General features: G+C 44.9%; 1 protein-coding gene across 1 annotated transcript; it reads right to left on the bottom strand.

Annotated features, from left to right (window-relative positions):
- Nucleotides 1-1691: 1691 nt before the first annotated feature.
- LOC139561412 (somatostatin receptor type 1-like) lies at nucleotides 1692-25168 on the bottom strand. Its single transcript, XM_071378477.1, has 2 exons — nucleotides 24621-25168; nucleotides 1692-4630 (listed from the first exon to the last, which is right to left on the bottom strand). The coding sequence occupies exon 2, from the start codon at nucleotides 3501-3503 to the stop codon at nucleotides 2388-2390; it is 1116 nt and encodes a 371-aa protein (XP_071234578.1). The 5' UTR covers nucleotides 3504-4630; nucleotides 24621-25168; the 3' UTR covers nucleotides 1692-2387.
- Between the last annotated feature and the right edge of the window lie 1192 nt (nucleotides 25169-26360).

The raw sequence follows: 26360 nt of genomic DNA, 5'->3' as shown, positions 1-26360 counted from the left end.
AAAAACGGACTCAAAACGTATTTCCGTTTCCTTCCGTTACCGTTGAATTGCCCATATTTATTTTAAACCCATAGAGTTTTCTGAAAGACTCAAAATGACTCAAATTTGAAAAGAATTCACAAACAAAATCAAGGATGCTGATAATCCTAAAGTTGTTTTGATAAAAAGTATCTTCATTAAAAACAACCCTTTTCAATTGAATTGAGACACGCGGTTCTTATGTGGTCTACTTCACATTCTATTACACAGTGTGTCTCTCTTTCCATTGTCTACAACATGGAAACTGTAAGAGCAGCCAGAGAGCACTCCGAACATGACATGTGCATTTGATTCGTTTTTTTCCTGCAAGCGGCAATTTGTTACTCTGCTCGTTGTTATTCACTTTTATTGTAGACCAGTGTCTAACATATGGTACGCTGCCATAAAACTAGCACGTGGACCCTGCTTGGTCTCCCTCTCATACATGGCGACCTTCAGTAGACCTGAAGTAGTCGTTAACGATCATTACATGTAATAGCTCTAGGTCAAGTTATGACTTAACGACCAGAAGTTTTTCCTAGTCAGGTCACATGGCTTGGAAAAACTCCAAGCCCTAGTCATAATTCATCATGTGGATCCGTTTTTCCTGATCATTTGACCAGGAAAAACTCCTGGCCCTAGTCAAAACCCCTGTGTAATATTGTCAAAAACGTGACGCAGAGCATTTTGTAGGGTCTTATTATGACCGAACACACAGATGAAGAGTCGCTGCGGTGCTTGTCCAAAACACTGAGGCACTTTATTTACAGTCGTTCCAAATAAAGCTGCTCTCATTGAATCAAAGCTGCTCTCATTGAATTGAAAGTGTGTGTGTGTGCTCATTTTTATTTAACCTTTATTTAACTAGGCAAGTCAACATAAGAACTAAATCTTATTTAGAATGACGGCCTACCAAAATGCGTGAGGACGTGAGGACGAGGCTCTGCTCTGCTGTTATGGCTAAACTAGATTAGTTACAGTGATGTTACCTGTTGGAGCGAGGAGATAGCGTTAACGTGGAGTTTCTGATTGGTTTCTGACTGCTTCCTGATTGGCCAGGTCCACCTGTGGTCCGTACCTCGCAGGGTTAATAGCCAGACACAATCTCATTAATTCATTGTGCCATCTCCACGGCGATATCGTTCCATAAGCGATGTGAGGCCAATCGATTGGACAGATAATATGGAATCGTTTAAGCCACAAGCCTGTTATCCATTATAATCATAGAACGGTCTGTGACGACAGGCGTTGCATGCCTTCATTTGCCCCTGTAGCCAATTCAGTATTCACAATCACTGTATAATGTGGAACAGGTGTTTTTCACTTCTTTCTACCCCATACCTGTGTTGTGTCAGCAGGCATGTTATCTTGCTGCTGAGTTGTGGGCGACACCATCTGTGAGTGTCTGTCAGAGGCAGTGTGTGTGTGTGTGTGTGTGTGTGTGTGTGTGTGTGTGTGTGTGTGTGTGTGTGTGTGTGTGTGTGTGTGTGTGTGTCAGAGGAGCGTTCTGCCTCACGAAGCCCATGTGAAAAATGATCACAACTGCTTTCTAAGCTGACTGACTGCAGTTCCTTTCGAAAAAATGTGGAGAGTATTTTTTTTCTGTGCTACTGACAGAGTTTGAATGTCAAAACCATCAGTGGACCGTTCTTTTCCAAACATAATCACCACACTTCCAAATGAAACATTTATTTCAGCTCGGCTATTTACAGTTGTCCCTTTGGGCTGCTTGTATGAATGTGTTTGAGCAAGTGAAAGCAACAGAGAGAACACAGCAGGACTCAACAGAGACATTGGGCATTAATGCTTTACAACCCCTATGATTCAGACAATTATCCATTATTGCCCATGTACTTAAGCATAGGCAGTTTCGGCTGATCATCCAACCCCAAATAAATAAATACATAATTACATATATAGCATATACAGTACAATAAATAGGTTTACAGACAGAAGGACAAAGGTCAAACAAACACATGTGCTCTAAACTCCAGGTAAAAGACCAAGTCAAAATGATAAACTTGTCATAGCTGCACCACCTCAGTATGAGAAACATCACTTGACTTGGCTTGCAGTCAGTCATCCATCACACTGACATCTAACATCTCTATTTTGTGCATACATTCTCCTGTGCTACAGTTAAATAATGCTCTTCATCCAGTGGGAAAAACAAAGCCCATATAATTGTCACATTTCAGAGCAGCAGACAGTATGTGAACATCTACTTTATTTTCAAAAGACATGTGTCGTCCTAATCAACCACTGGCCTCACTCATTGTTCATGGGTGGTGTTATTCGTTGCCATACGTTGCTATCCTATCATTCACCGTGTGGCATTGTATTTTATCATCTACAACTATTGGTTCCAGTCACAGTGTAGTAGTGCGTGACGTGCATGTCCCATTCCGGAACACCATATCAGATGCCAGACATTCCTTAGGGAAGTCTTTTTGTCCATTGGTGGCCTGTCTCTTCAGAGCTACGGCACGGTAGTCCACCTGTTCTCCGTCCAGCCCAGACTCCAACCAACGGAAACACACAATCCTCTGGAACGACCGCCGGAAATTATCGGACACGAAGCCGTAGAGGATGGGGTTGGCGCCGCTGTTGGCGTAACTCAGGATGACAAAGAGCTGGGTGACCATGGCGTCCGGGGGGCGGTGGAACACGCTGACCAGCTGGACGATGTAGAAGGGCATCCAGCAGAGCACGAAGACCGCCACAATGCACAACACCATCCGCGTGATCTTTTTCTCTGAGCGCCTTCGCTGCAGCCAACCGGCTTTGAGCCCGACTGCACGCATGCGCGCCACCATCAGGCAGTAGCAGAGGCAGATAGCACCTACAGGAAGCAGGAAGCCGAGCAGGAAGGTGTACACCACGAACGCCACTGACCATGCAGCCTCAGGCCACAGGAAGTTGCAGTCCACGCCGCCGTCCTGCGCCGGGACAGTGTCAGCAAAGATGATGATGGGGAGGATGACGAGGAGCGAGAGGCCCCACACGCAGACGTTGACCACCTTTGCCACGGTGGGACGGCGATAGCGGGCAGCCTTGATAGGGTGAACCACGGCCACATATCGATCCACGCTCAACACCGTCAGACAGAAGATAGATGTAAACATGTTGATGCCGTCCACGCTCAACACCAGACGGCACATGAGCGAGCCAAACGGCCAATGACGTACAGCCGCTGATGTCGCCAAGAACGGAACACTCAACATAAACAGTTCATCTGCAATTGCCAGATTTAATATGTAAATATTGGTGGCGGTTTTCATCTTGGCGTATTTGAGGATGACATAGATGACCATGGCATTGCCTGTAAGACCCACACAGCAGACCAGTGCGTAGATGGAGGGGATGATGATCTTACTGGCATCAAGTTCCTGGTCGTAGTCCTCATAGTCTAGACTGGAGTTGTAGGGTAGGCCGGTGGGGTATTCTGGGTAGTCACCGGTCCGGTTGGTGGCCATGTTTTCCATTTTACCTCAGTTTTTGCCTCTCCTAGGCCCCTTGGAACTAAGTTTTTCCTATTCAGTCCAGTCTGCCATACCTACTGATGCGAGTCTCTCAGTCCCATTATAGAGTATAGTACTCTTCTCAATGCTCTTAGCTGGCTCTCTGTTAACACCAACGTTTAGTGTAATGTATCATGGATCTCTGTTAAACTCCTTTCATAATTGGTTCAAAAATAATGGATAGAGCAGAATTCTTCTCATGATGGAACCCTAAAGTTCACTTCTGCTTTTTGCTGATTTTCTGGTGTTAATCGCTAAAGTGTCGTTGACTTCCGTTACACTACTTTGACAAACGGGTCAAAAAAGGAGTGATGAAGGAGCAGTGGGAGCATCAGAGATCCTCCTTTTTGTAGAGGTGCAGCTCTGAAGAGACAGGAGAGAACGTAATGTCTGTAAAGTGTTGTTCTCCGAGCTCACGGTCCACATGCAACATAGAGGGGGTTAACCTAAACAAAACCAGAGTCCTTGAGTCTCTCAGTTCTCATGTTGCTCTGTTTCTCATGGATTTCTCATTATAAAGCCCAGCCTTGGTAGTTTTTACTCTCCACTGACTGAAGATATTGAAGCAATTTGTGTCCTCAGGCTGAAACGCCCTCATCCACGGATGAAGTCTTGGCAGCCAAATGTGTAACATTCCATATTCATTCACAAATAAACTCACATCTTATTACCCATCTGTTTGCAGGTGGTTCTTTTTATTCAATTTAAATCAGGGTGAGGTTTCTGGGTCTCATTCAAACACAAGGAACCTCGCCAAGGGAGAACATTCCTTTTTCTTGATTAGAACGTCCTATTGGAAGGAATTGGACCTGGAGTGGTTGGGAGTTGCCCTGTTCTGTCTGGCTTATCCCAGCTGGTCGAATGGCATACTCATCAGGAGTGGTCTTTGGTAAGAAGTGGTGTGGGGAATTCGACACTTTCACCATTCCATGTTTCTGTTTCCGTGGCGATAGAGGGGAGCGGGTTCTCACGGGCGGTCATTCAGTCGCTATACCCCGGCTGAACAAGTACATGACAATTCCTGGCTTTGATATGAGCTCTTCCCCGGGATACGTTACACTCCCATTTTCTTTGAGTTGGCTCCAGGATGCCTGTAAGAAAACACAAAAGAGCAATCACTTGTTTATTCTCTGAAGGAACTCCAAACAAAACATCAGAAGAGCTCTGGCTCTAAGAACTCTTTCCATAAGAGGCAGCTATCACATGTCAATAGCAATTAATGGCATTGTTTGTTCTTTTCATTCATGTTTCGCTTGCAGTTTGTGATTATTTTAAAGACAAGTCTATTCCTTCGATAGCGTATGATTAAATACGGAGGCGTTGCGGTCTCTCTGAACCTGAACGGAACTTAAATTAGGATTCCATTTCGCCTCCGTATTCCCCAGATGTCACGCCGACATGACATTCAAAAAATTCCCTGTTGTGTTTGTACAAAATGAAAAGTGAGGGGAAAATACATCTGTCACATGTATCGCCTGGCTTGTTAGTATGTGAGTGCGTGAGTGAGGTCACTGCTCTCCTCGTCCAATTACAGGCGAATGCGAGAGAACAGAGAGACACCTTTGACACTTGTTTACTTTCTTACAATGAGCAAACATCTAAGGAAAAAAGAAAGGAAAAAATAAAACAGTTGAGATGTTCACGGCTGTCTAAACAAGAAAAGAAGAAAAATATAGGAATATGGACTGAACAAACACCCTCTCCGCCTCCTTCCCTCTCCGTCCGCCTTTCCATCCCTCTCCTCCACTCTCCAACCAACAGAACATCAAAAACGGGCCCAGTCTATAGGAAGCAGGAAGCTAATTGCGTTCGTGGCTGGAATATGAAACGCTGTTTGAATGCCAGTTTTCCTCTATTACGGTAGTAAGGGGAGGGGGCAATCATGGTTCATCTAAAAGTCAACTTATTCTACTCACTGTGAGTAGAATAAATAATATAGTAGTAGAATAATAATAATAATAATATATAATAGTAGAATAAATAAATATAGATAAATATGCCATTTAGTAGACACAGAATACCACAGAATACCGAAAGTAAAGCGGTGAGATTGCACAACACTACGAAATGTGTAAACAATGTGTCTGATATGTCAAGGAGCGTGAACCGCATGGATATTGTGATTGTGTCACCTGTTGCGGCTTTAAAGCCGAAGCTAAACATCAAATCAAATCAAATCAAATTTTATTAGTCACATACACATGGTTAGCAGATGTTAATGCGAGTGTAGCGAAATGCTTGTGCTTCTAGTTCCGACAATGCAGTAATAACCAACAAGTAATCTAACCTAACAATTCCACAACTACTACCTTATACACACACAAGTGTAAAGGGATAAAGAATATGTACATAAAGATATATGAATGAGTGGTGGTACAGAACGGCATAGGCAAGATGCAGTAGATGGTATAGAGTACGGTATATACATATGAGATGAGTACTGTAGGGTATGTAAACATAAAGTGGCATAGTTTAAAGTGGCTAGTGGTACATGTATTACATAAAGATGGCAAGATGCAGTAGATGATATAGAGTACAGTATATACATATGAGATGGGTAATGTAGGGTATGTAAACATTATATTAAGTGGCATTGTTTAAAGTGGCTAGTGGTACATTTTTACATAATTTCCATCAATTCCCATTTTTAAAGTGGCTGGAGTTGAGTCAGTATGTTGGCAGCGGCCGCTAAATGTTAGTGGAGGCTGTTTAACAGTCTGATGGCCTTGAGATAGAAGCTGTTTTTCAGTCTCTCGGTCCCTGCTTTGATGCACCTGTACTGACCTCGCCTTCTGGATGATAGCGGGGTGAACAGGCAGTGGCTTGGGTGGTTGTTGTCCTTGATGATCTTTATGGCCTTCCTGTGACATCGGGTGGTGTAGGTGTCCTGGAGGGCAGGTAGTTTGCCCCCGGTGATGCGTTCTGCAGACCTCACTACCCTCTGGAGAGCCTTACGGTTGTGGGCGGAGCAGTTGCCGTACCAGGCGGTGATACAGCCCGACAGGATGCTCTCGATTGTGCATCTGTAGAAGTTTGTGAGTGCTTTTGGTGACAAGCCGAATTTCTTCAGCCTCCTGAGGTTGAAGAGGCGCTGCTGCGCCTTCTTCACGACGCTGTCTGTGTGGGTGGACCAATTCAGTTTGTCCGTGATGTGTACACCGAGGAACTTAAAACTTTCCACCTTCTCCACTACTGACCCGTCGATGTGGATAGGGGGGTGCTCCCTCTGCTGTTTCCTGAAGTCCACAATCATCTCCTTTGTTTTGTTGACGTTGAGTGTGAGGTTATTTTCCTGACACCACACTCCGAGGGCCCTCACCTCCTCCCTGTAGGCCGTCTCGTCGTTGTTGGTAATCAAGCCTACCACTGTAGTGTCATCCGCAAACTTGATGATTGAGTTGGAGGCGTGCATGGCCACGCAGTCGTGGGTGAACAGGGAGTACAGGAGAGGGCTCAGAACGCACCCTTGTGGGGCCCCAGTGTTGAGGATCAGCGGGGTGGAGATGTTGTTACCTACCCTCACCACCTGGGGGCGGCCCGTCAGGAAGTCCAGGACCCAGTTGCACAGGGCGGGGTCGAGACCCAGGGTCTCGAGCTTGATGACGAGTTTGGAGGGTACTATGGTGTTAAATGCTGAGCTGTAATCGATGAACAGCATTCTCACATGGGTATTCCTCTTGTCCAGATGGGTTAGGGCAGTGTGCAGTGTGGTTGCGATTGCGTCGTCTGTGGACCTATTGGGTCGGTAAGCAAATTGGAGTGGGTCTAGGGTGTCCGGTAGGGTGGAGGTGATATGGTCCTTGACTAGTCTCTCAAAGCACTTCATGATGACGGAAGTGAGTGCTACGGGGCGGTAGTCGTTTAGCTCAGTTACCTTAGCTTTCTTGGGAACAGGAACAATGGTGGCCCTCTTGAAGCATGTGGGAACAGCAGACTGGGATAAGGATTGATTGAATATGTCCGTAAACACACCAGCCAGCTGGTCTGCGCATGCTCTGAGGACGCGGCTGGGAATGCCGTCTGGGCCTGCAGCCTTGCGAGGGTTAACACGTTTAAATGTTTTACTCACCTCGGCTGCAGTGAAGGAGAGCCCGCAGGTTTTGGTAGGGGGCCGTGTCAGTGGCACTGTATTGTCCTCAAAGCGGGCAAAAAAGTTGTTTAGCCTGTCTGGGAGCAAGACATCCTGGTCCGCGACGGGGCTGGTTTTCTTTTTGTAATCCGTGATTGACTGTAGACCCTGCCACATACCTCTTGTGTCTGAGCTGTTGAATTGCGACTCGATTTTGTCTCTGTACTGGGACTTAGCCTGTTTGATTGCCTTGCGGAGAGAATAGCTACACTGTTTGTATTCGGTCATGCTTCCGGTCACCTTGCCCTGGTTAAAAGCAGTGGTTCGCTTTCAGTTTCACGCGAATGCTGCCATCAATCCACGGTTTCTGGTTTGGGAATGTTTTAATCGTTGCTGTGGGTACGACATCGTCAATGCACTTCCTAATGAACTCGCTCACCGAATCAGCATATTCGTCCATATTGTTGTTGGACGCAATGCGGAACATATTCCAATCCGCGTGATCGAAGCAGTCTTGAAGAGTGGAATCAGATTGGTCGGACCAGCGTTGAACAGACCTGAGCGCGGGAGCTTGTTGTTTTAGTTTCTGTTTGTAGGCTGGAATCAACAAAATGGAGTCGTGGTCAGCTTTTCCGAAAGGGGGGCGGGGGAGGGCCTTATATGCGTCGCGGAAATTAGTATAACAATGATCTAGGGTTTTTCCAGCCCTGGTAGCACAATCGATATGCTGATAGAATTTAGGGAGTTTTGTTTTTAGATTAGCCTTGTTAAAATCCCCAGCTACGATGAATGCAGCCTCAGGGTGTGTGGTTTCCAGTTTACAAAGAGTCAGATAAAGTTCGTTCAGGGCCATCGATGTGTCTGCTTGGGGGGGAATATATACGGCTGTGATTATGATTGAAGAGAATTCCCTTGGTAGATAATGCGGTCGACATTTTATTGTGAGGAGTTCTAGATCAGGTGAACAGTGTAACGGTCCTGACCTGTTTTATGTTGTTTTTGTATGTGTAATTGGTCAGGGCGTTAGTTTTGGGTGGGCAGTCTATGTTATCTGTTTCTATGTTGGTTTTGGTTGCCTGGTATGGCTCTTAATTAGAGGCAGGTGTTTTGCGTTCTCCTCTAATTAAGAGTCATATTTAGGTAGGGTGTTCTCACTGTTTGTTTGTGGGTGATTGTCTTCCGTGTCTGTGTCTGTACACCACGCGGGACTGTTTACGGTTTGTTTCGGTTTGTGTAGTCTATGTTTCCTATTCGTGCGTTCTTCTTGTTTTATGTAAGTTCGTCGTCTAGGTCTGTCTACACAGTTTGTTGTTTTTGTTAGTTTAGTCAAGTTCGTGTTTTCGTTAATAAAATATGTCATTTCACTACGCTGCGCCTTGGTTCGATCACTACTCCTCCTCTTCTTATGAAGAGAGAGAGGAACGCCGTTACAGAATCACCCACCAAGAATCCAGAACCAAGCAGCGTAATTTGGAGCAACGGGGAAGTATACAGGACTTGTGGAGTTGGGAGCAAATATTTAACGGAGAAGGACCATGGGCTAAAGTGAATCACCGTCCATGGGAACAGCTGGAGGCAGCTCGGAGAGTGGAGGAAAAGAGAGCAGAGGCTACCGGGAGTTATGAGGGAACGCGTCTTGCACGGAAGCCCGAAAAGCCCGTGAGTAACTCCCAAAAATTTCTTGGGGGGGGGCTAAGGGGTTGTGGGCCAAGGGCAGGTAGGAGACCTGCGCCCACTTCCCAGGCTTACCGTGGAGAGCGGGAGTACGGGCAGGCGCCGTGTTACGCAGTAGAGCGCACGGTGTCTCCTGTACGAGTGCATAGCCCAGTGCGGGTTATTCCACCTCCCCGCACTGGTAGGGCTAGATTGGGTATTGAGCCAGGTGTCATGAGGCCGGCTCAACGCGTCTGGTCTCCAGTGCGTCTCCTCGGGCCGGCATACATGGCACCTGCCTTACGCATGGTTTCCCCGGTTCGCCTACATAGCCCGGTGCGGGTTATTCCACCTCCCCGCACTGGTCGGGCAACCGGGAGCATTCAACCAGGTAAGGTTGGGCAGGCTCAATGCTCAAGAGAGCCAGTACGCCTGCACGGTCCGGTATTTCCGGCGCCACCTCCCCGCCCCAGCCTAGTACCTACAGTGCCTACATTACGCACTAGGCTACCAGTGCGTCTCCTGAGCCCTGTTCCTCCTCCACGCACTCTCCCTATAGTGCGTGTATCCAGTTCGGTGCCTCCAGTTCCGGCCCCACGCACTAAGCCACCTGTGCGTCTCCTAAGTCCTGTACACACTGTCACTTCTCCCCGTACTAGTCCTGAGGTGCGTGCCCTCAGCCCGGTGCCACCAGTGCCGGTACCACGCACCAGATATAGAGTACGCTTTGAGAGTTCAGTGTGCCCTGTCCCTGCTCCCCGCACTAGTAGGAAGGTGCTTATCCTTAGCCCGGTGCCTCCAGTTCCGGCACCACGCACCAGGTCTACAGTGCGCAGTATCCGGCCAGAGCCATCCGTCTCACCAGCGCCATCTGAGCCATCCCATCCGTCTCCCCAGCGCCATCTGAGCCATCCGTCTCCCCAGCGCCATCTGAGCCATCCGTCTCCCCAGCGCCGTCTGAGCCATCCGTCTGCAATGAGCCTGCAAAGCCGCCCGTCTGCCATGAGCCTGCAAAGCCGCCCGTCTGCCATGAGCCTACAGAGCCGTCCGCCAGACAGGAGCCGCTAGAGCCGCCTGCCAGACAGGAGCCGCTAGAGCCGCCTGCCAGACAGGAGCCGCTAGAGCCGTCAACCAGACAGGATCTGCCAGAGCCGCCAACCAGACAGGATCTGCCAGAGCCGCCAACCAGACAGGATCTGCCAGAGCCGCCAACCAGACAGGATCTGCCAGAGCCGCCAACCAGACAGGATCTGCCAGAGCCGCCAGCGAGCCATGAGCAGCCAGAGCCGTCAGAGAGCCATGAGCAGCCAGAGCCGTCAGAGAGCCATGAGCAGCCAGAGCCGTCAGAGAGCCATGAGCAGCCAGAGCCGTCAGCCTGCCATGAGCGTCGAGAGCCGTCAGCCTGCCATGAGCGTCGAGAGCCGTCAGCCTGCCATGAGCGTCGTGAGCCGTCAGCCTGCCATGAGCGTCGAGAGCCGTCAGCCAGCCATGAGCGTCGAGAGCCGTTCAGTCAGGATCTGCCTGAGCATATCAGCCGGGACCTGCCCCTTGTCCCGGTGCTGCCCCTTGTCCCGGTGCTGCCCCTTGTCCCGGTGCTGCCCCTTGTCCCGGTGCTGGACCTTATCCCGGTGCTGGTCCTTATCCCGGTGCTGCCCCTTATCCCGGTGCTGCCCCTTGTCCCGGTGCTGCCCCTTGTCCCGGTGCTGCCCCTTGTCCCGGTGCTGCCCCTTTTCCCGGTGCTGCCCCTTTTCCCGGTGCTGGCCGTTTATTTAGGGGATGTTAGTTTTAGGGTGGTCATTGGGAGGGGAAGACAGAAGCGGGGAGTGACTATGGTGGTGTGGGGACAGCGTCCAGAGCCGGAGCCACCACCGTGGTCAACTGCCCACCCAGACCCTCCCCTGGACTTTGTGCTGGTGCGCCCGGCGTTCGCACCTTGAGGGGGGGGTTCTGTAACGGTCCTGACCTGTTTTATGTTGTTTTTGTATGTGTAATTGGTCAGGGCGTTAGTTTTGGGTGGGCAGTCTATGTTATCTGTTTCTATGTTGGTTTTGGTTGCCTGGTATGGCTCTTAATTAGAGGCAGGTGTTTTGCGTTCTCCTCTAATTAAGAGTCATATTTAGGTAGGGTGTTCTCACTGTTTGTTTGTGGGTGATTGTCTTCCGTGTCTGTGTCTGTACACCACGCGGGACTGTTTACGGTTTGTTTCGGTTTGTGTAGTCTATGTTTCCTATTCGTGCGTTCTTCTTGTTTTATGTAAGTTCGTCGTCTAGGTCTGTCTACACAGTTTGTTGTTTTTGTTAGTTTAGTCAAGTTCGTGTTTTCGTTAATAAAATATGTCATTTCACTACGCTGCGCCTTGGTTCCCTCAATACTCCTCCTCTTCAGATGAAGAGGAGGAGGACTGCCGTTACAAACAGAATGACTTGAGTTCCTGTGTGTTGTTATGATGATCACACCACGTCTCGTTAATCATAAGGCATACCCCCCCGCCCCTCTTCTTACCAGAAAGATGTTTGTTTCTGTCGGCGCGATGCATGAAGAAACCAGCTGGCTGCACCGACTCCGTTAGCGTCTCTTGAGTTAGCCATGTTTCCGTGAAGCAGAGCACGTTGCAATCCCTGATGTCTCTCTGGAATGCTACCCGTGCTCGGATTTCATCAACCTTATTGTCAAGAGACTGGACATTGGCGAGTAGTATGCTAGGGAGTGGAGCGCGATGTGCCCGTCTCCGAAGCCTGGCCAGGAGACCGCCTCGTTTGCCCCTTTTACGGCGTCGCACAGGGTCGCCGGCTGGGATCAGATCCATTGTATTGGGTGGAAGGCAAAACACTGGATCCGTTTCGGGAAAGTCATATTCCTGGTAGGAACGATGATGAGTTGACGTTAATCGTATATTCAGTAGTTCCTCCCGACTGTATGTAATGAAACCTAAGATTACCTGGGGTACCGATGTAAGAAATAACACATAAAAAAACAAAATACTGCATATTTTCCAAGGAACGCGAAGCGAGGCGGCCATCTCGTTTCGGCGCGAGAAATGAAACATACACTGAGTATACAAAACATTAGGAACACCATGACAGACTGACCAGGTGAATCCAGGTGAAAGCTATGATCCCTTATTGATGTCAATCGGTGTAGATGAAGGGGAGGAGACAGGTTAATAAAGAAGGATTTTTAAGCCTTGATACAATTGAGACATGGATTGTGTAAGATTTAAGTGCTTTTGAACGGGGTATGGTAGTAGGTGCCAGGCGCATCGGTTTGTGTCAAGAACTGCAACGCTGCTGGGTTTTTCGCGCTCAAAAGTGTATCAAGAATGGTCCACCAAACGACATCCAAAGTAAGGGGTGCAAGGGGTGCAAGTAAGGGGTGCAAGGAAGGTGTGCCTAATATTTGGTATACTCACTGTACATCTGCTGTGTGTGTGTGTGAGAGACTGCGCGTGACACTGCGTTTTCTATATGGGAGTGTCTGATGTGTGCGTGTGCGTGTGCGTGTGCGTGTGCGTGTGTGTGTGTGTGTGTGTGTGTGTGTGTGTGTGTGTGTGTGTGTATAGGTGTCTACCCATTTATGACTGTCTGTGTGAGTGGCAGGGAGAGAAGGAACAGTACAGATAAGAAGAGAGCATAAACACTGGGGCTTGTTATATTGCTGATCTCTATCACCAACTGTCTCAAATAATTTATTGTTTCTTTTAGTGTCACCTTCTTCCCTTCCATGTTGCCTGAGTCATGGTGCCAATTTGTCACCGGTGATGATATCTACTCAATGTGGTGCTAGACTGTCGAGCACGCTTAACAGGGTTGAGCTGAAGGTATAGGGGGAAGTTGCCCCTAGACTGATTTCAAATTAGTCAAATTAGTCATTTTTTATCTAATAGTTAAGGTTAGGATTTGGGGAGGGCAATCTGATCTTGTACCCACAGCGGAGAGGTAGAACATGATGCACTGTCTGGGAGGAAGCGTAGATATAGGTTAACTAGAACAGGACGTGAAATAATTCAGATCTTGGATTAGCAATAGAGGCTCTACTCTCTTAGAAAAAAGGGTTACGAAAGGGTTCTGCGGCTGTCCTCATAGGAGAACCCATTTTCGGTTCCAGATAGAACCCTTTTTTGGTTTCAGGTAGAACTATTTTGGGTTCCATGTAGAACCCTCTGTGTAAAAGGATTCTACCTGGAACCAAAATAGTTTTACCTGGATCCAAAAGGGGTTCTTCAAAGGGTTCTCCTATGGGGATGGCTGATGAACCCGTTTTGGTTCCAGATAGCACCAGAGTGTATGTAGCACCAGAGTGTATTTTTTCTAAGGGTGTATGTAGGGCTTTGAAGGGGAAGACTGACGTCAAGCGCTCAAAATCTAAGAGAGTTTTTATGCCAAGCTTGTTCTCTGAACACTCAGCAAGACAGATGTTGATGAACGTAGGAGAGGAGAGAGTGAGGGGAGACAGACAGCTGGAGAAGAGAGGATAAGAAGCCTACGTTCGAGCAATGATAGAAGACAGAGAGAGAGAGAGAGAGAGAAAAAGAAAGCAAGCGAGTGAAACACAGAGAAAATAGAGAGAGGGTGAGAGCGTGAGATAAAAACAGCAGGAGAATGACACACGCAAATGGTGTAAATGCATGAGGGAGAGGGCAGAGAGAGAAAGGCTGAGCGAGAGAAAGCAAGAGAGAGACAAACAGCAGGACAGAATGATACGCAAAGGATGTTTTTTCATGAGGGAAAGAGAAAGGCTGAGAAAGAGAATGAGAGAAAGAGAGCAAGAAAGTAACAGCATCAGATCCCAGCTGGACAATATCTCACATGCTGTAGAACCCAAAGGGAATTAAACCCAGCTCTGAGACACGATAGTAGAGGGCCACAGTTAGACAAGGGCTTCAACACTGTTACTGATGACAAATAGAGCTCAGAGGCTCTCACACTACACTGGGGTCGACACAAAGGCATACATCTACTACCTTATCACTGCTACCCTCATACAGGATACATTACAACCATTGCATATATGAATTTCTCTCCTGCTGTTTCTCTCACTCTCTCTCTCTCTCTCTCTCTCTCTCTCTCTTTGCCTTGCTCACCCCTTACTATTTATTTCTCCATCACTCCTCTCTCACCTCATCTCTCTTCCCCTGCTATTCCATCTGTCTCCCTGTTCCTCTATTTCTCCAACACTCAATTTCTCTCCCTGTTTCCTTCGTCTCGTTCTCTCTCTCTCTCTCTCTCTCTCTCTCTCTCTCTCTCTCTCTCTCTCTCTCTCTCTCTCTCTCTCTCTCTCTCTCTCTCTCTCTCTCTCTCTCTCTCTCTCTCTCTCTCTCTCTCTCTCTCTCTCTCTCTCTCTCAAATTCAAGCTGCTTTATTGGCATGAAAAACATTGTGTCAATATTGCCAAAGCAACAATGTATACAATATACATTGTAATACAATTAAAACAATGACAAATAATAATATAGAATGGCAGTAAATAATAATACAAAATTAAATATAAAAATAGTAACAATAAAATGGTAACAGTCAATAGTCGAATGTTATGTATGGTGTAATGCACCACTACCACCACCACCATCATTAAACTGCTATCATTACCATTACCACCCATACCATTACTATTTGGAATGATAAACAACAATAATAATACTAATAACAATAACAGTAAAAACAATAACAGTCATAATAAGTAAGTTACTGCTTACTATGCAGATGTTATTATTCAGTGTCCCTCAGGCTATGGCAGGCAAATACATATTTGGCTGCAAGAGGAGCCATTGCTCCTTCGCCCATGAGTATTTTTAGTTTTTCCTCTGGGTTTAATAAGTTAAAATTTGGAATAAATGTAGTCATTTCTGTGAATAATGAATCTCTTGGTGAGGAATATTTATCACAGTAAAGGAGAAAGTGCATCTCTGTTTCTACCTCCCCTGTCGTGCAGTGACCACATACACGCTCCTCTTTGGGTAGCCATGTCTTTTTATGTCTGCCGGTTTCTATTGCCAATCGGTGGTCACTCAGCCTGTACTTGGTAAGGATCTGTCTCTGCTTCGAATCTCTGACAGAGTAGAGATATTCAGCCAATTCATATTCTCTGTTTAGGGTCAGATAGCAATTTAGTCGGCTTTGGGATTTTGTTTCGTTTTTCCAATGTTGTAAATATGAGTCCTTTGATTGGTTCATGATTTTGTTTATTGGAATTCTTTGTTTTGAAGCAGTGCTGGTGTCAGCTTGGTTGGTTAGGTCCAACACCAGCTGACTGAGAGGGCTCGTTTCTGGGCTCAGCTCTTGGGTTTGAAGTGCTTTAAATTGCAGACTCGAATTTGGACTTGAATTTAGATGTAGCCAAAATTTTAATGATCTTTTCTGTATTTTCATTATTACTGGAAAGCGGCCCAATTCTGCCCTACATGCATTAGTTGGTGTATTTCTCTGGACTTGTAGGATTTTCCGACAGAATTCTGCATGTAGGGTTTCAATTGGATGTTTGTCCCACATTTTAAAGTCCAGTTTATTGAGTGGCCCCCAAACCTCACTTCCGTAAAGAGCTATTGGTAGGATTACACTGTCAAATATTTTGGTCCAAATTCTAATTGGGATGTTGATTTTGAATAATTTCATTTTTATTGCATACAATGCTCTGCGGGCTTTTTCTTTGAGTGCATTCACTGCCATATTAAAGTTTCCCGATGCAGATATGGTCAGACCAAGGTACGTGTAATTTTTTGTGTGTTCAATTATGGTGTTGTTCAGGGTGAATTTATATTTGTGTTTCTGACATCTGTTTTGTTTTTGGAAAATCATGATTTTAGTTTTTGGGAAATTTACTGCCAGGGCCCAATTATGGCAATATTGCTCTAGAATATTAATGTTCTGTTGAAGACCTTCTTTGGTTGGTGATAGAAGTACCAAGTCATCAGCATATAGCAGGTATTTCACCTCTGTGTCAAATAGTGTGAGTCCTGGGGCTGGAGAATGGTCCAACATGTCTGCTAATTCATTGATATAAATGTTGAAAAGATTTGGACTCAAACTACAGCCTTGTCTCACACCTCGACATTGTGAAAAGAATTCTGTTCTTTGGTTTTTGATTTTTATTGCACACTTGTTTTCTGTGTACATACATTTTATTAAGTCATACACCTTACCACCAAGCCCACTTTGTAGAATTTTGTAGAATAGCCCTTCGTGCCAAATAGAATCAAATGCTTTTTTAAAGTCAATAAAGCAAGCAAAGATTTTGCCCTCTTTTTTTTGGTGGACGTGTTTATTAATTAGTGTGTGTAAGGTGTATATATGGTCAGTAGTGCGATGGTTAGGGAGAAAGCCAATTTGACATTTAGTTATTACATTTTTTTCTTGAAGAAAGGTTTGGATTCTTGAATTCAAAATGCTACAGAAAACCTTTCCCAAGTTACTGTTTACACAAATTCCCCTGTAATTATTGGGGTCTGATTTGTCTCCACTTTTGTGGATAGGGGAGATGAGCCCCTGGTTCCAGACATCAGGGAAGCAGCCAGAAGTTAAAACCATGTTGAACAATTTAAGCACAGCATTTTGCAACTCAGTTGTGCTGTTTTTCAGCATTTCATTTCTGATGTTGTCTAGACCACAAGCCTTCTTTGATTTAATAGATTTGAGCTTTTCATTTAGTTCTTGTTGGGTTATTGGGTAATCTAATGGATTTTGGTTATTTTTAATGACTGATTCAAGGATGTTCAATTTTTCTTTAATTTCTAATTGGTTCTGTTTTAAGTCTTTTTGTGGGATGTTTTTGTATAGATTATCAAAATAAGTTTTCCAAATTCCTACATCTTGTATGGCTAATTCTTGTGGCTTTGTTGTGCTTAAATTGTTCCACATGTCCCAGAACTGATTTTGGTCAATTGCGTTTTCAATTTCATCAAGTGTCTTGTTGGTATAATTCAGTTTCTTGCATTTCAGTGTATGTTTATACTGTTTCAGAGTTTCAAAGTATTCATATCGTAGCTCTGGGTTGTTTTGCTGCTTATGTTTTTTGTTTGACATTTGTCTTAGGTGTTTTCTAATTGTTTTACATTCATTATCAAACCATTTGTCAGAAACATTTTGTTTTTTGTTTCTGATGTTGCATTTCTTTGGTTTTCTCAAATTTGCTTTCGATGCTGCTTTTTGGAATATGCAGTTGATGTTTAGAGTAGCCGAATTGACACCATCTTTATTGTTTTGGTATTGTGAGTTATTGAAAAACTGTATAGAGTTCATCATTTCTTTTGAGTTCAATGTTTCAATGAATCTCTCTGCACTGTTTGGAGCCCATCTGTATGATTGGTTTATGTTGAATAGTTTATTGGGCAGTTTTTTTGAATGAATATTGCCGGTTAATTTCTTCAAGAACACGTTGATCTGACTGTGATCTGACAATGGTGTCTGTGGTCTGACAGTGAATGCACTAATGGAGGAGGGGTCAATGTCCGTGATGGCATAATCGACTACACTTGTCCCAAGAGCTGAGCAGTAAGTAAACTGACCTAAAGAGTCCCCTCTGATTCTACCATTAAGCATGTACAGGCCTAAGGCTCGACAGAGATGCACTAACTCCTTCCCATTTTTGTTCAGTATTTGGTCAGGACTGTTTCTATTATTTATAATAGGGCTGCTGTACAAGGAGGGGTGACCAAATATGTGGTGGTTACCTCCCGCATCAGTGTAGTCAGGCTCAGAACCTGTTCTTGCATTGAAATCTCCACAAAGAAGCACTTTACCCTCTGCCTGAAATGTATGAAATCTCTCTCTCTCTCTCTCTCTCTCTCTCTCTCTCTCTCTCTCTCTCTCTCTCTCTCTCTCTCTCTCTCTCTCTCTCTCTCTCTCTCTCTCTCTCTCTCTCTCTCTCTCTCTCTCTCTCTCTCTCTCTCTGTGTCTCTGTGTCTCTGTGTCTCTGTGTCTCTCTCTCTCTGTCTCTCTGTGTCTCTCTGTGTGTGTGTGTCAAAGCGACGCTGCTCCTGAAATTGGAAGTTCAATCCACCTTGACTCACAGGAGACAGGCAGTAGAACCACTCAGTAGCACTGATCTCTGATTGTGTGTCCACCGGAGTGTGCTAAAATGACGTCACCTTTGAAGTTGACAGCAATGTAATGGTGTTTTATGTTCCCGAATGGACATTGTATAATCATAAACTATCCGATAGGCGGTGCAGGATTTGGTAATGGCTAGCTGGTCAAGGCTCAGCACAGATTATACAAACATACCAATACCGTCAAACGTCCATGTTGATCTTTCACTGAGCAGTACATCGTTAGTCATGTCTATAGTGCTTCTGAAATGCTAAATGAGTTGTGCAACCATCATGTAACACAAACACACACGCACACCGCTTCATTACCATACCTCTATGGCAGCTCTAAAGGCTTATTTCCTTTCGCGTCCTGCATAATTCTATTTGCTTTGGAAAATGAATGCTACAGAAGGTCATATCTCCTGCTTTAATGATTTTCTCCCGCCTCATTTTTTTTCTCGTACTACTCAATTTAGGACCAAATTGGCTTCTAGCCACATCATGGTAATACGTCCGAAATTGCTCCTTCATAAATGTTCCCCCGTATTTTGTTATAATCAGGTGGGCAGATTACAAAGTAGTGGGAAAACGAACTGTGGGGAGAAAATAACTATATAAAAGGGACCTTCATTTGTACACGCTGCATGGTTCCACTGGCTTAAGGTACTCTGTGAGCCTAGGGCCTTTTCTCATCTCATATACAATATCTGCATTTCACAACACAAAAAAAGTGCTGTGATTCAACGTAGAAAAAAAGCTCAGTCTCCCGAGTGGTGAAGTGGTCTAAGGCTAGCTGTGCCACTAGAGATTCTGGGTTTCGAGTCGGGTCGGGCGCAGTGCACGCTGACACGGTCGCCAGGTGTATGGTGTTTCCCCCCGAGTCCGTACGGGAGTTGCAGCGATGAGACAAGACTGTAACTACCAATTGGATACCACGAAATTGGGGAGGAAAAAAAGGGTACTTTTTTTTTAAAATATAATAATAATATTTATATTATATACAAAATAAAAGCTTAGTCAAGCCACTGGCGTAACGCTGTCATGTTTTGTCATTGATTATCATGTCTTGTCTCTGTGCTTCCCTTCTATTCGTTTCCTTCTGCTGGTCTTATTAGGTTCTTTCCCTCTTTCTATCCCTCTCTCTCCCTCCCTCTCTCCCTCTCTCGCTCTCTCTCTCTATCGTTCCGTTCCTGCTCCCAGCTGTTCCTCATTCTCCTAACTACCTCATTTACTCTTTCACACCTGTCCCCTATTTTGCCCTCTGATTAGAGTCCCTATTTCTCCCTCTGTTTTCCGCTTCTGTCCTTGTCGGATCCTTGTTTGATGTTTGCTGTTCTGTGTCCTTGTTCCGCCCTGTCGTGTTTTTGCCTTCTTCAGATGCTGCGTGTGAGCAGGTGTCTATGTCAGCTACGGCCTGTGCCTTCCCGAAGCGACCTGCAGTCTGTGGCCGCGTCTCCAGTCGTTCCTCTCTACTGACGAGAGGATTTCAGTTTTCCTGTTTTGGATTTACCTAAGATAATATCCAGGAGTATCGGTTTTTGTTTAAGACTGGAATAAAGACTCTGTTTCTATTAAGTCGCTTTTGGGTCCTCATTCACCAGCATAACAAACGCAGTTTCTCTGGACCCCCGCAAGGTCATAGTTAATCTCCCCCCCGCTAAAGATGATCATCTGTTTGCATCTGCCATTTTATTGTCTGTCCAGTATCCAGACGACCTGTCCCCAGAGCCTCCTATACAGTTCATCTCTTTCTGTAATATGTTGATGCCGCCAATTAAGGAGAATGTTAAGAAGATGTTGCAGAACTGTTGTATTTGAATCTCTTCTGTCCAGCTTCCCTGATGTTGCTGCGGCAATCAAGCTGTTCTTACCATCAATGTAACTGCCGCTTCTGAGGAGAGATTTTTTTCTGAACTAAAACTCGTAAAGAACTACCTATTTAAGCATTAGGTTCTCGGTCCGATGTGCACTTCTGAACACTTGAGTAAACTCCACTCACTGCACTGGCGCCGGCGTAGCCTTGACCACAACATTTGTTCACCGATATCCCCTTATATATATATTCAATCAGTTTTTTTTTTAAATCATCATTTCAAGGCCTGAGGCACTTTTTCAGTCACATTCCCGAAGTCCACCAAAAAAAACGCTTACTTGTACATAAGGTTTATGAATGACTTTTTAGAGGGTTACTGTGTCCGGTACTCTCTCTACAGTGTTTGAAGGAAGTGGAATCGATGAAAACACTATCCTCTGATGTCTTTACAGAGCAATCAGAAAGAGAGAAATATGTGGCGTGTGAAAGCCTCTCTGACACTGTATTATTTCATAAAAGTCTGTTTGCGTGTGTGTGTGTGTGTGTGTGTGTGTGTGTGTGTGTGTGTGTTTAGAAGTGCATGTCTGTGCACGTGCATGCATCCTTTGTGCTGCTGGTTGGCTATCAGGGTCTTGACAAGGAAATTGCATTCTCTCCTTCATCCCGCCGTCGAATGACAAGCGCTAAGAAGACAATGAAAGAGAGCCGGAGAGCACACGTTGTCCTCCTTCCTGTTACACATGCTTTTATTCTAATAGGCTGGTGACAGTCGAAGTCTTGAATGGAGACAGACAAACAACATGAGACATAGTCTTTGAAGTGGAACCGGTCTCTCTCACAGTGAAGTATTGGCTTAATCCTATTATCTTAACTATCATTATTCTTATTGGTCTGAAGCACATCCCCATCCACGGGGAAGAGTTGTCACATGACATGCAGGTAGGTGGTTCATTTGCAAGACTCAACGTGTATAAACGCAAAGTATCTTTTTCAATACGTTATTTTGTGGTATTAATCATTGCTATAGTGTAATTGAAATATAACTGAATTCTTGATTGATTTGTGAGAAATGTGGTGGACAATTTTGGCAAAATCTTGGACCACCAAGATCAATTCCAATTCCTCGCTGTCTTCAATTGCATTACATACTGAAATGACTTTGAAATCCTTTTGGGCTGTACATTTTCCAGTACAGGATTTTCTGATTCCATAATCATATTAGTCAGAAGATAAGCAACCTAGATGTTGTCCCGACTTCCGCCGAAGTCGGCTCCTCGCCTTGTTCGGGCGGCGTCCGGCGGTCGACGTCACCGGCTTTCTAGCCATCGCCGCTCCATTTTTCATGTATCCATTTGTTTTGTCTTGTTCCCTGCACACCTGGTTTTCATTCCCCAATCAATTCATATGTATTTATTCCTCTGTTCCCCATCATGTCTTTGTGTAGGATTGTTTGTGTTATGTGTATTTTGATATTGTGGATATTGTTACGCGCATTACTTTTTGTCTATGTTCCGTGTTTTGGGCACATTTTATTGTCATTTTGATCGGAATAAAAAGTGCGCCTGTTCACTACACTCTGCTCTCCTGCACCTGACTTTGCCTCCGATACACACTCCTAACAGATGTGCTGTAGAATGAATGAAATGCCCCTTAATTCATTTCATATTTTGGTGCAGCGGCAACTTCATTTGATGTCAAACATGACATTTAACCTTTGCTAACCAACCACATATTATGTACTGTAGTTAGGCAAATAGAGAAGCTATATACCGTCAAGTTGAAGGTCTGAGAAAGGTACCTTCAAGATAGATGTAGCTATACAGGTCTCTGATCAGAGCATTTCATAACTGCGAAAATAAAGTAAAAAAATATTTCAAAAAATATTTCAAAAAACAAACACTATATGCAGGTCTCACTCACTCTTTTAAAGTAATATCTATATGCACGACACCATGGATTTTTCTAGGACACTGTCAGAAGTAAGATACTGTAGCTTGAGTCTGTCTTGCTGTTTGAGCTGCTGTCTATCTACAATGTCCTGTACACCGTTATCCAGTCATGCTCTTCACTCCACAGCATGGATGTCTTTCACAGACCCTTTCACAGACCCTTTCACAGACCCTTTCACAGACCCACACATTACTGTCACTGATTCAGCTCCTCACTGACGACACTCGCACCATATCAAACTACCCACACAGTATCAAATACCACAGACTTCCGTAGACTCACTCTAATGTCACAGAGCTCAAACTCAGTATCGTACACTATAGAGTCACTGTCATGTCACAGAAACCCAACTCAATACGTTACAAACTACAGTTCTGTCATAAACCAATTCCAATTTCCATGGACACTGAATCAGACATAATAATATAGAGATTATTATTATAGACATAGACGCTAACAGTAAATCATCAGTAGCCATATTGTTTCATGTTTACAGACCACAAACTCACTATCACTTACCACAGGTATACGTGGTGTACATCATCAGTCTCATAATCATATTACACAGTCCATGGACCATAACTTCCCCATTTCCAGGCTCACTATCAGACCCCATGCAGGTTCAGTCTTAGCCTCGGGAACTGCGTCCGCAATCATTAGTGTAATCAACCACCCACAGAGCTACTATAGGCTACCTAATGTCTGCGTGATCATACGCTATGACGTGGACAGTCCCTTTTGGATTGTGCCTGCTAGTGTCCATCAAATCAAGGATGTGCCTACGGAAATAAGTAACCGCCACCGTGTGATACAATGGGGACCGCTCCTCTGTTGTTGAGTGAGCTAGTATTGCACCATCTAATCAATCAATAACTGTGAGGCATCAATTGACCAATTATCTTAAAATAGTAAGATACATTTTTTTTCAACGAAAGAGACGAGTAATTGAGTATTTTTAATCTCTCTCTCTCTCTCTCTCTCTCTCTCTCTCTCTCTCTCTCTCTCTCTCTCTCTCTCTCTCTCTCTCTCTCTCTCTCTCTCTCTCTCTCTCTCTCTCTCTCTCTCTCTCTCTCTCTCTCCTCCCTTTTTGAAAGCATCCCTCTGACGTTATGTAGATTGTCCAGAATCACTTGAAGTCACAGGATTTCGAGTAATTCATTATTCAAATAAATAAACAATTTGCTCTTTGGCCCAACTAGCATCAAAGCAGGGACACGATAACATGAAGGGACCACTCCATATGTGAAATAGACATGACCACTTCTCTGTCAACAGTCTTCTGATTGGTTGAGCGACTGATTCGGTTCCCGTGTCTGGGTAATGCAGCAGCACTAGCCCTGACCAGTCACATGTGATGGGTATTGGTACATCCATTTATCATGATGTCATGTGCATCGGAGAGGCTGACGACATGTCATCATTTATGGATTTATTTGATTGATCGATCATGGATTTTTTTTCCAGATGAGAATAGCATAAGCTATGAATTTTCAGTTTTTCTGAGAATGTTTGTCTGTGTTATGAAATGTTTATTGTAGGGACAAGAACATGGGGGGATTGTTCTCATTACCTAATTATTTCAGTCCTAATGAACAAACCCAATGACCATCATTTGCATTTAGTTTGTCTGTGCAGGTGTTACTGTCAGCATCGTCAACAACATTGTCGTCAACTGGAATAATCATATCTTAAACTGTATTGACAGCTACAGGAAAGCGAATGAACTGTTTCCTTTTGTCTGGTGTAACTAGATCAGAGTGGGAAATTAACTTTTTGTTCCACCAGCCGCAGGGGCTCGTGAATGCCCAAATTTGACCAGTCACTACAAAGTTTAACCAGACACATTTTTCCCCTTAAAAAAAAATCTATCATTAAGATAAATCACAGAAAACGCATGCTCATGCTTTGTAATATTAAAACAACGTTAATTGAGTGGTTTGGAAATTGAATGAAAGTGATTTCAAAGAACAACACAGAATATGACAGACAGACAGTGGAAATCATAGTGTGTTCTATACCTTTTCCAGCGGGCAAGGTCATGATATGACATAGTATGACATGACAGCTTGGTGTTCGCATCGCTTGCGGGTTTGTGTTTGCACAGGGACATGTTAATGCATGCATCTGCCTCTTATATGCCGACTATCATTGCATCATATTGACAGTTCTCTGTCTAATTCTGCTATAACCGTACAGAAAACATCTTACAATTGTTGACTGTTCAAGCATCATAGTAATAAAAGTATTAAACCGCATTTAAATCCTTTATACCTGCCGATTTATACCATTTATACCTGCCGATTACATGCCTCCTTCATCCTTATCTTGTCCTGATCTTGTCCTGATCGTTCCAGTTTTCACTTGTAAGATCTGACACAAAATAGTTCACAGTGCGTGTTTTAATAATCTACACCTGTCAAAAAATGTCGGCACAATCAGAATGAGGACAAGATCAGGACAAAGGGTGCATGTCAGAACCAGGTATAAACGTGGCTATAGTCTATATACATAATGTAACTGCAATATACTGTACTTCTAGTATTTGCCTGGAAGCATAAGAGAAGAGAGACTCACCGTATCCAGGTAGCTGAGCACTGTCAGAGTCCCATCCCAGTCATCCTGTTCAAGACACTGATGGAGATTGAGAGGGAAAACAGAAAGAGAAAAAAAAACCTCTGCTCCGTTATCTTGTTCTCACTCTCCAGTGATGGATAAGAAGATGGAAGACCTGTGGAGAACTGTGTCTTCACTCTCACTCAGTCCATTATCCGCTATCCTCAGTCGCTGTTTCTGTCTCCAGCGCTCTCCCCTCTCTCTCGTTTTCTCTCTGTGGATCTCGTAGCTTACGCACTAACACGCTCTACTCTCTGTCTCTGTCTCTCTCTCTCTCTCTGTCTCTTACCATCCCCCAAGTCTCTACACCCTTATCTCTGTCGCTCTTTCCCACACACAATCGTTTATGTGTCGGGGGGCTAGGGTCAGTCTGTTATGGTGTAATTCTCCTGTCTTATACGGTGTCCTGTGTGAATTTAAGTATGCTCTCTCTAATTCTTTTTCTCTCCCTCTCCCTCCCGGAGGACCTGAGCCCTGGGACCATGCCTCAGGACTACCTGGCCTGAAGACTCATTGCTGTCCCCCCACCTGGTTGTGCTGCTGCTCCTGTTTCAACTGTTCTGCCTGCGGCTATGAAACCCTGACCTGTTCACCGGACGTGCTACCTTGTCCCGGACCTGCTGTTTTCGACTCTCTCTCTCTATCGCACCTGCTGTCTCGAACTCTGAATGCTCGGCTATGAAAAGCCAACTGACATTTACTCCTGAGGTGCTGACCTGTTGCACCCTCTACAACCACTGTGATTATTAATATTTGACCCTGCTGGTCATCTATGAACTTTTGAACATCTTGGCCATGTATTGTTATAATCTCCACCCGGCACAGCCAGAAGAGGACTGGCCACCCCTCATAGCCTGGTTCCTCTCTAGGTTTCTTCCTAGGTTCCTGCCTTTCTAGGGAGTTTTTCTGCATTGCTTGCTGTTTGGGGTTTTAGGCTGGGTTTCTGTATAGCACTTTGTGACATCTGCTGGGCTTTATAAATTAATTTGATTTACTTTGAGTGGCTTTCAACCCCTCAGTGGGTATTTTTGCCACTGGCAGCTCACATCTGTTGGAGTGAGCCCACTCTCTCTCGCTCTGCTTTCTCTAACCCCGTGTGTCTGTATTTTTTTCTGAGAGGTTGCTTACTTCTCATGCATTCAGGTGAACTAGCAGGAGATGTGGGAAACCACAGGTAGGCATAGGATGAGGGAGCCTACCATTGTACTGTGACACTCAGACTCAGACCCCGCCTCTCTCTCTGAGGCCTCATTTATTGTAGCTGAGGACTTTAATAAAGGAAATCTAAGGAAAACGCTCCCAAAATTCTACCAACCACCCACCAATCACGAGGACCGTTGTGCTCCCGATCTCCGAGGTCGACGTGAGTAACATGCTGACCACACTGCACGCGTCGCGTGAGCGTTGCAAAAACAAATTACACATACAGGTTATTCAATCATTGCACCCACACTGCTCTCCCATCTCCTAATTGGTTTTTAGGAGCATATACCCAGGTGCCATCTCCTCATTTGTTTTTAGCATATACCCACGTGGGTGATTGAAAGATGAACTGAGGTCCACACTTAGTTCATCTTTGTAGTAGTGCACCGTAAAGTTGGTTGCCAACCACCATATAAAGTCCAAAGAAGAAAAAGAAGCCTGAAGGAAGGAGGAGAGATGATGAGAAATGTATTGTATTTACCTTTTTATCTGTGGATT

The sequence above is a fragment of the Salvelinus alpinus genome, chromosome 31 (genome assembly GCF_045679555.1).
Source record: "Salvelinus alpinus chromosome 31, SLU_Salpinus.1, whole genome shotgun sequence".
Taxonomy (NCBI): Eukaryota; Metazoa; Chordata; class Actinopteri; order Salmoniformes; family Salmonidae; genus Salvelinus; species Salvelinus alpinus.
Note: the sequence above shows the minus strand (reverse complement) of the source record. Positions and strands in the feature narration are given on the sequence as shown.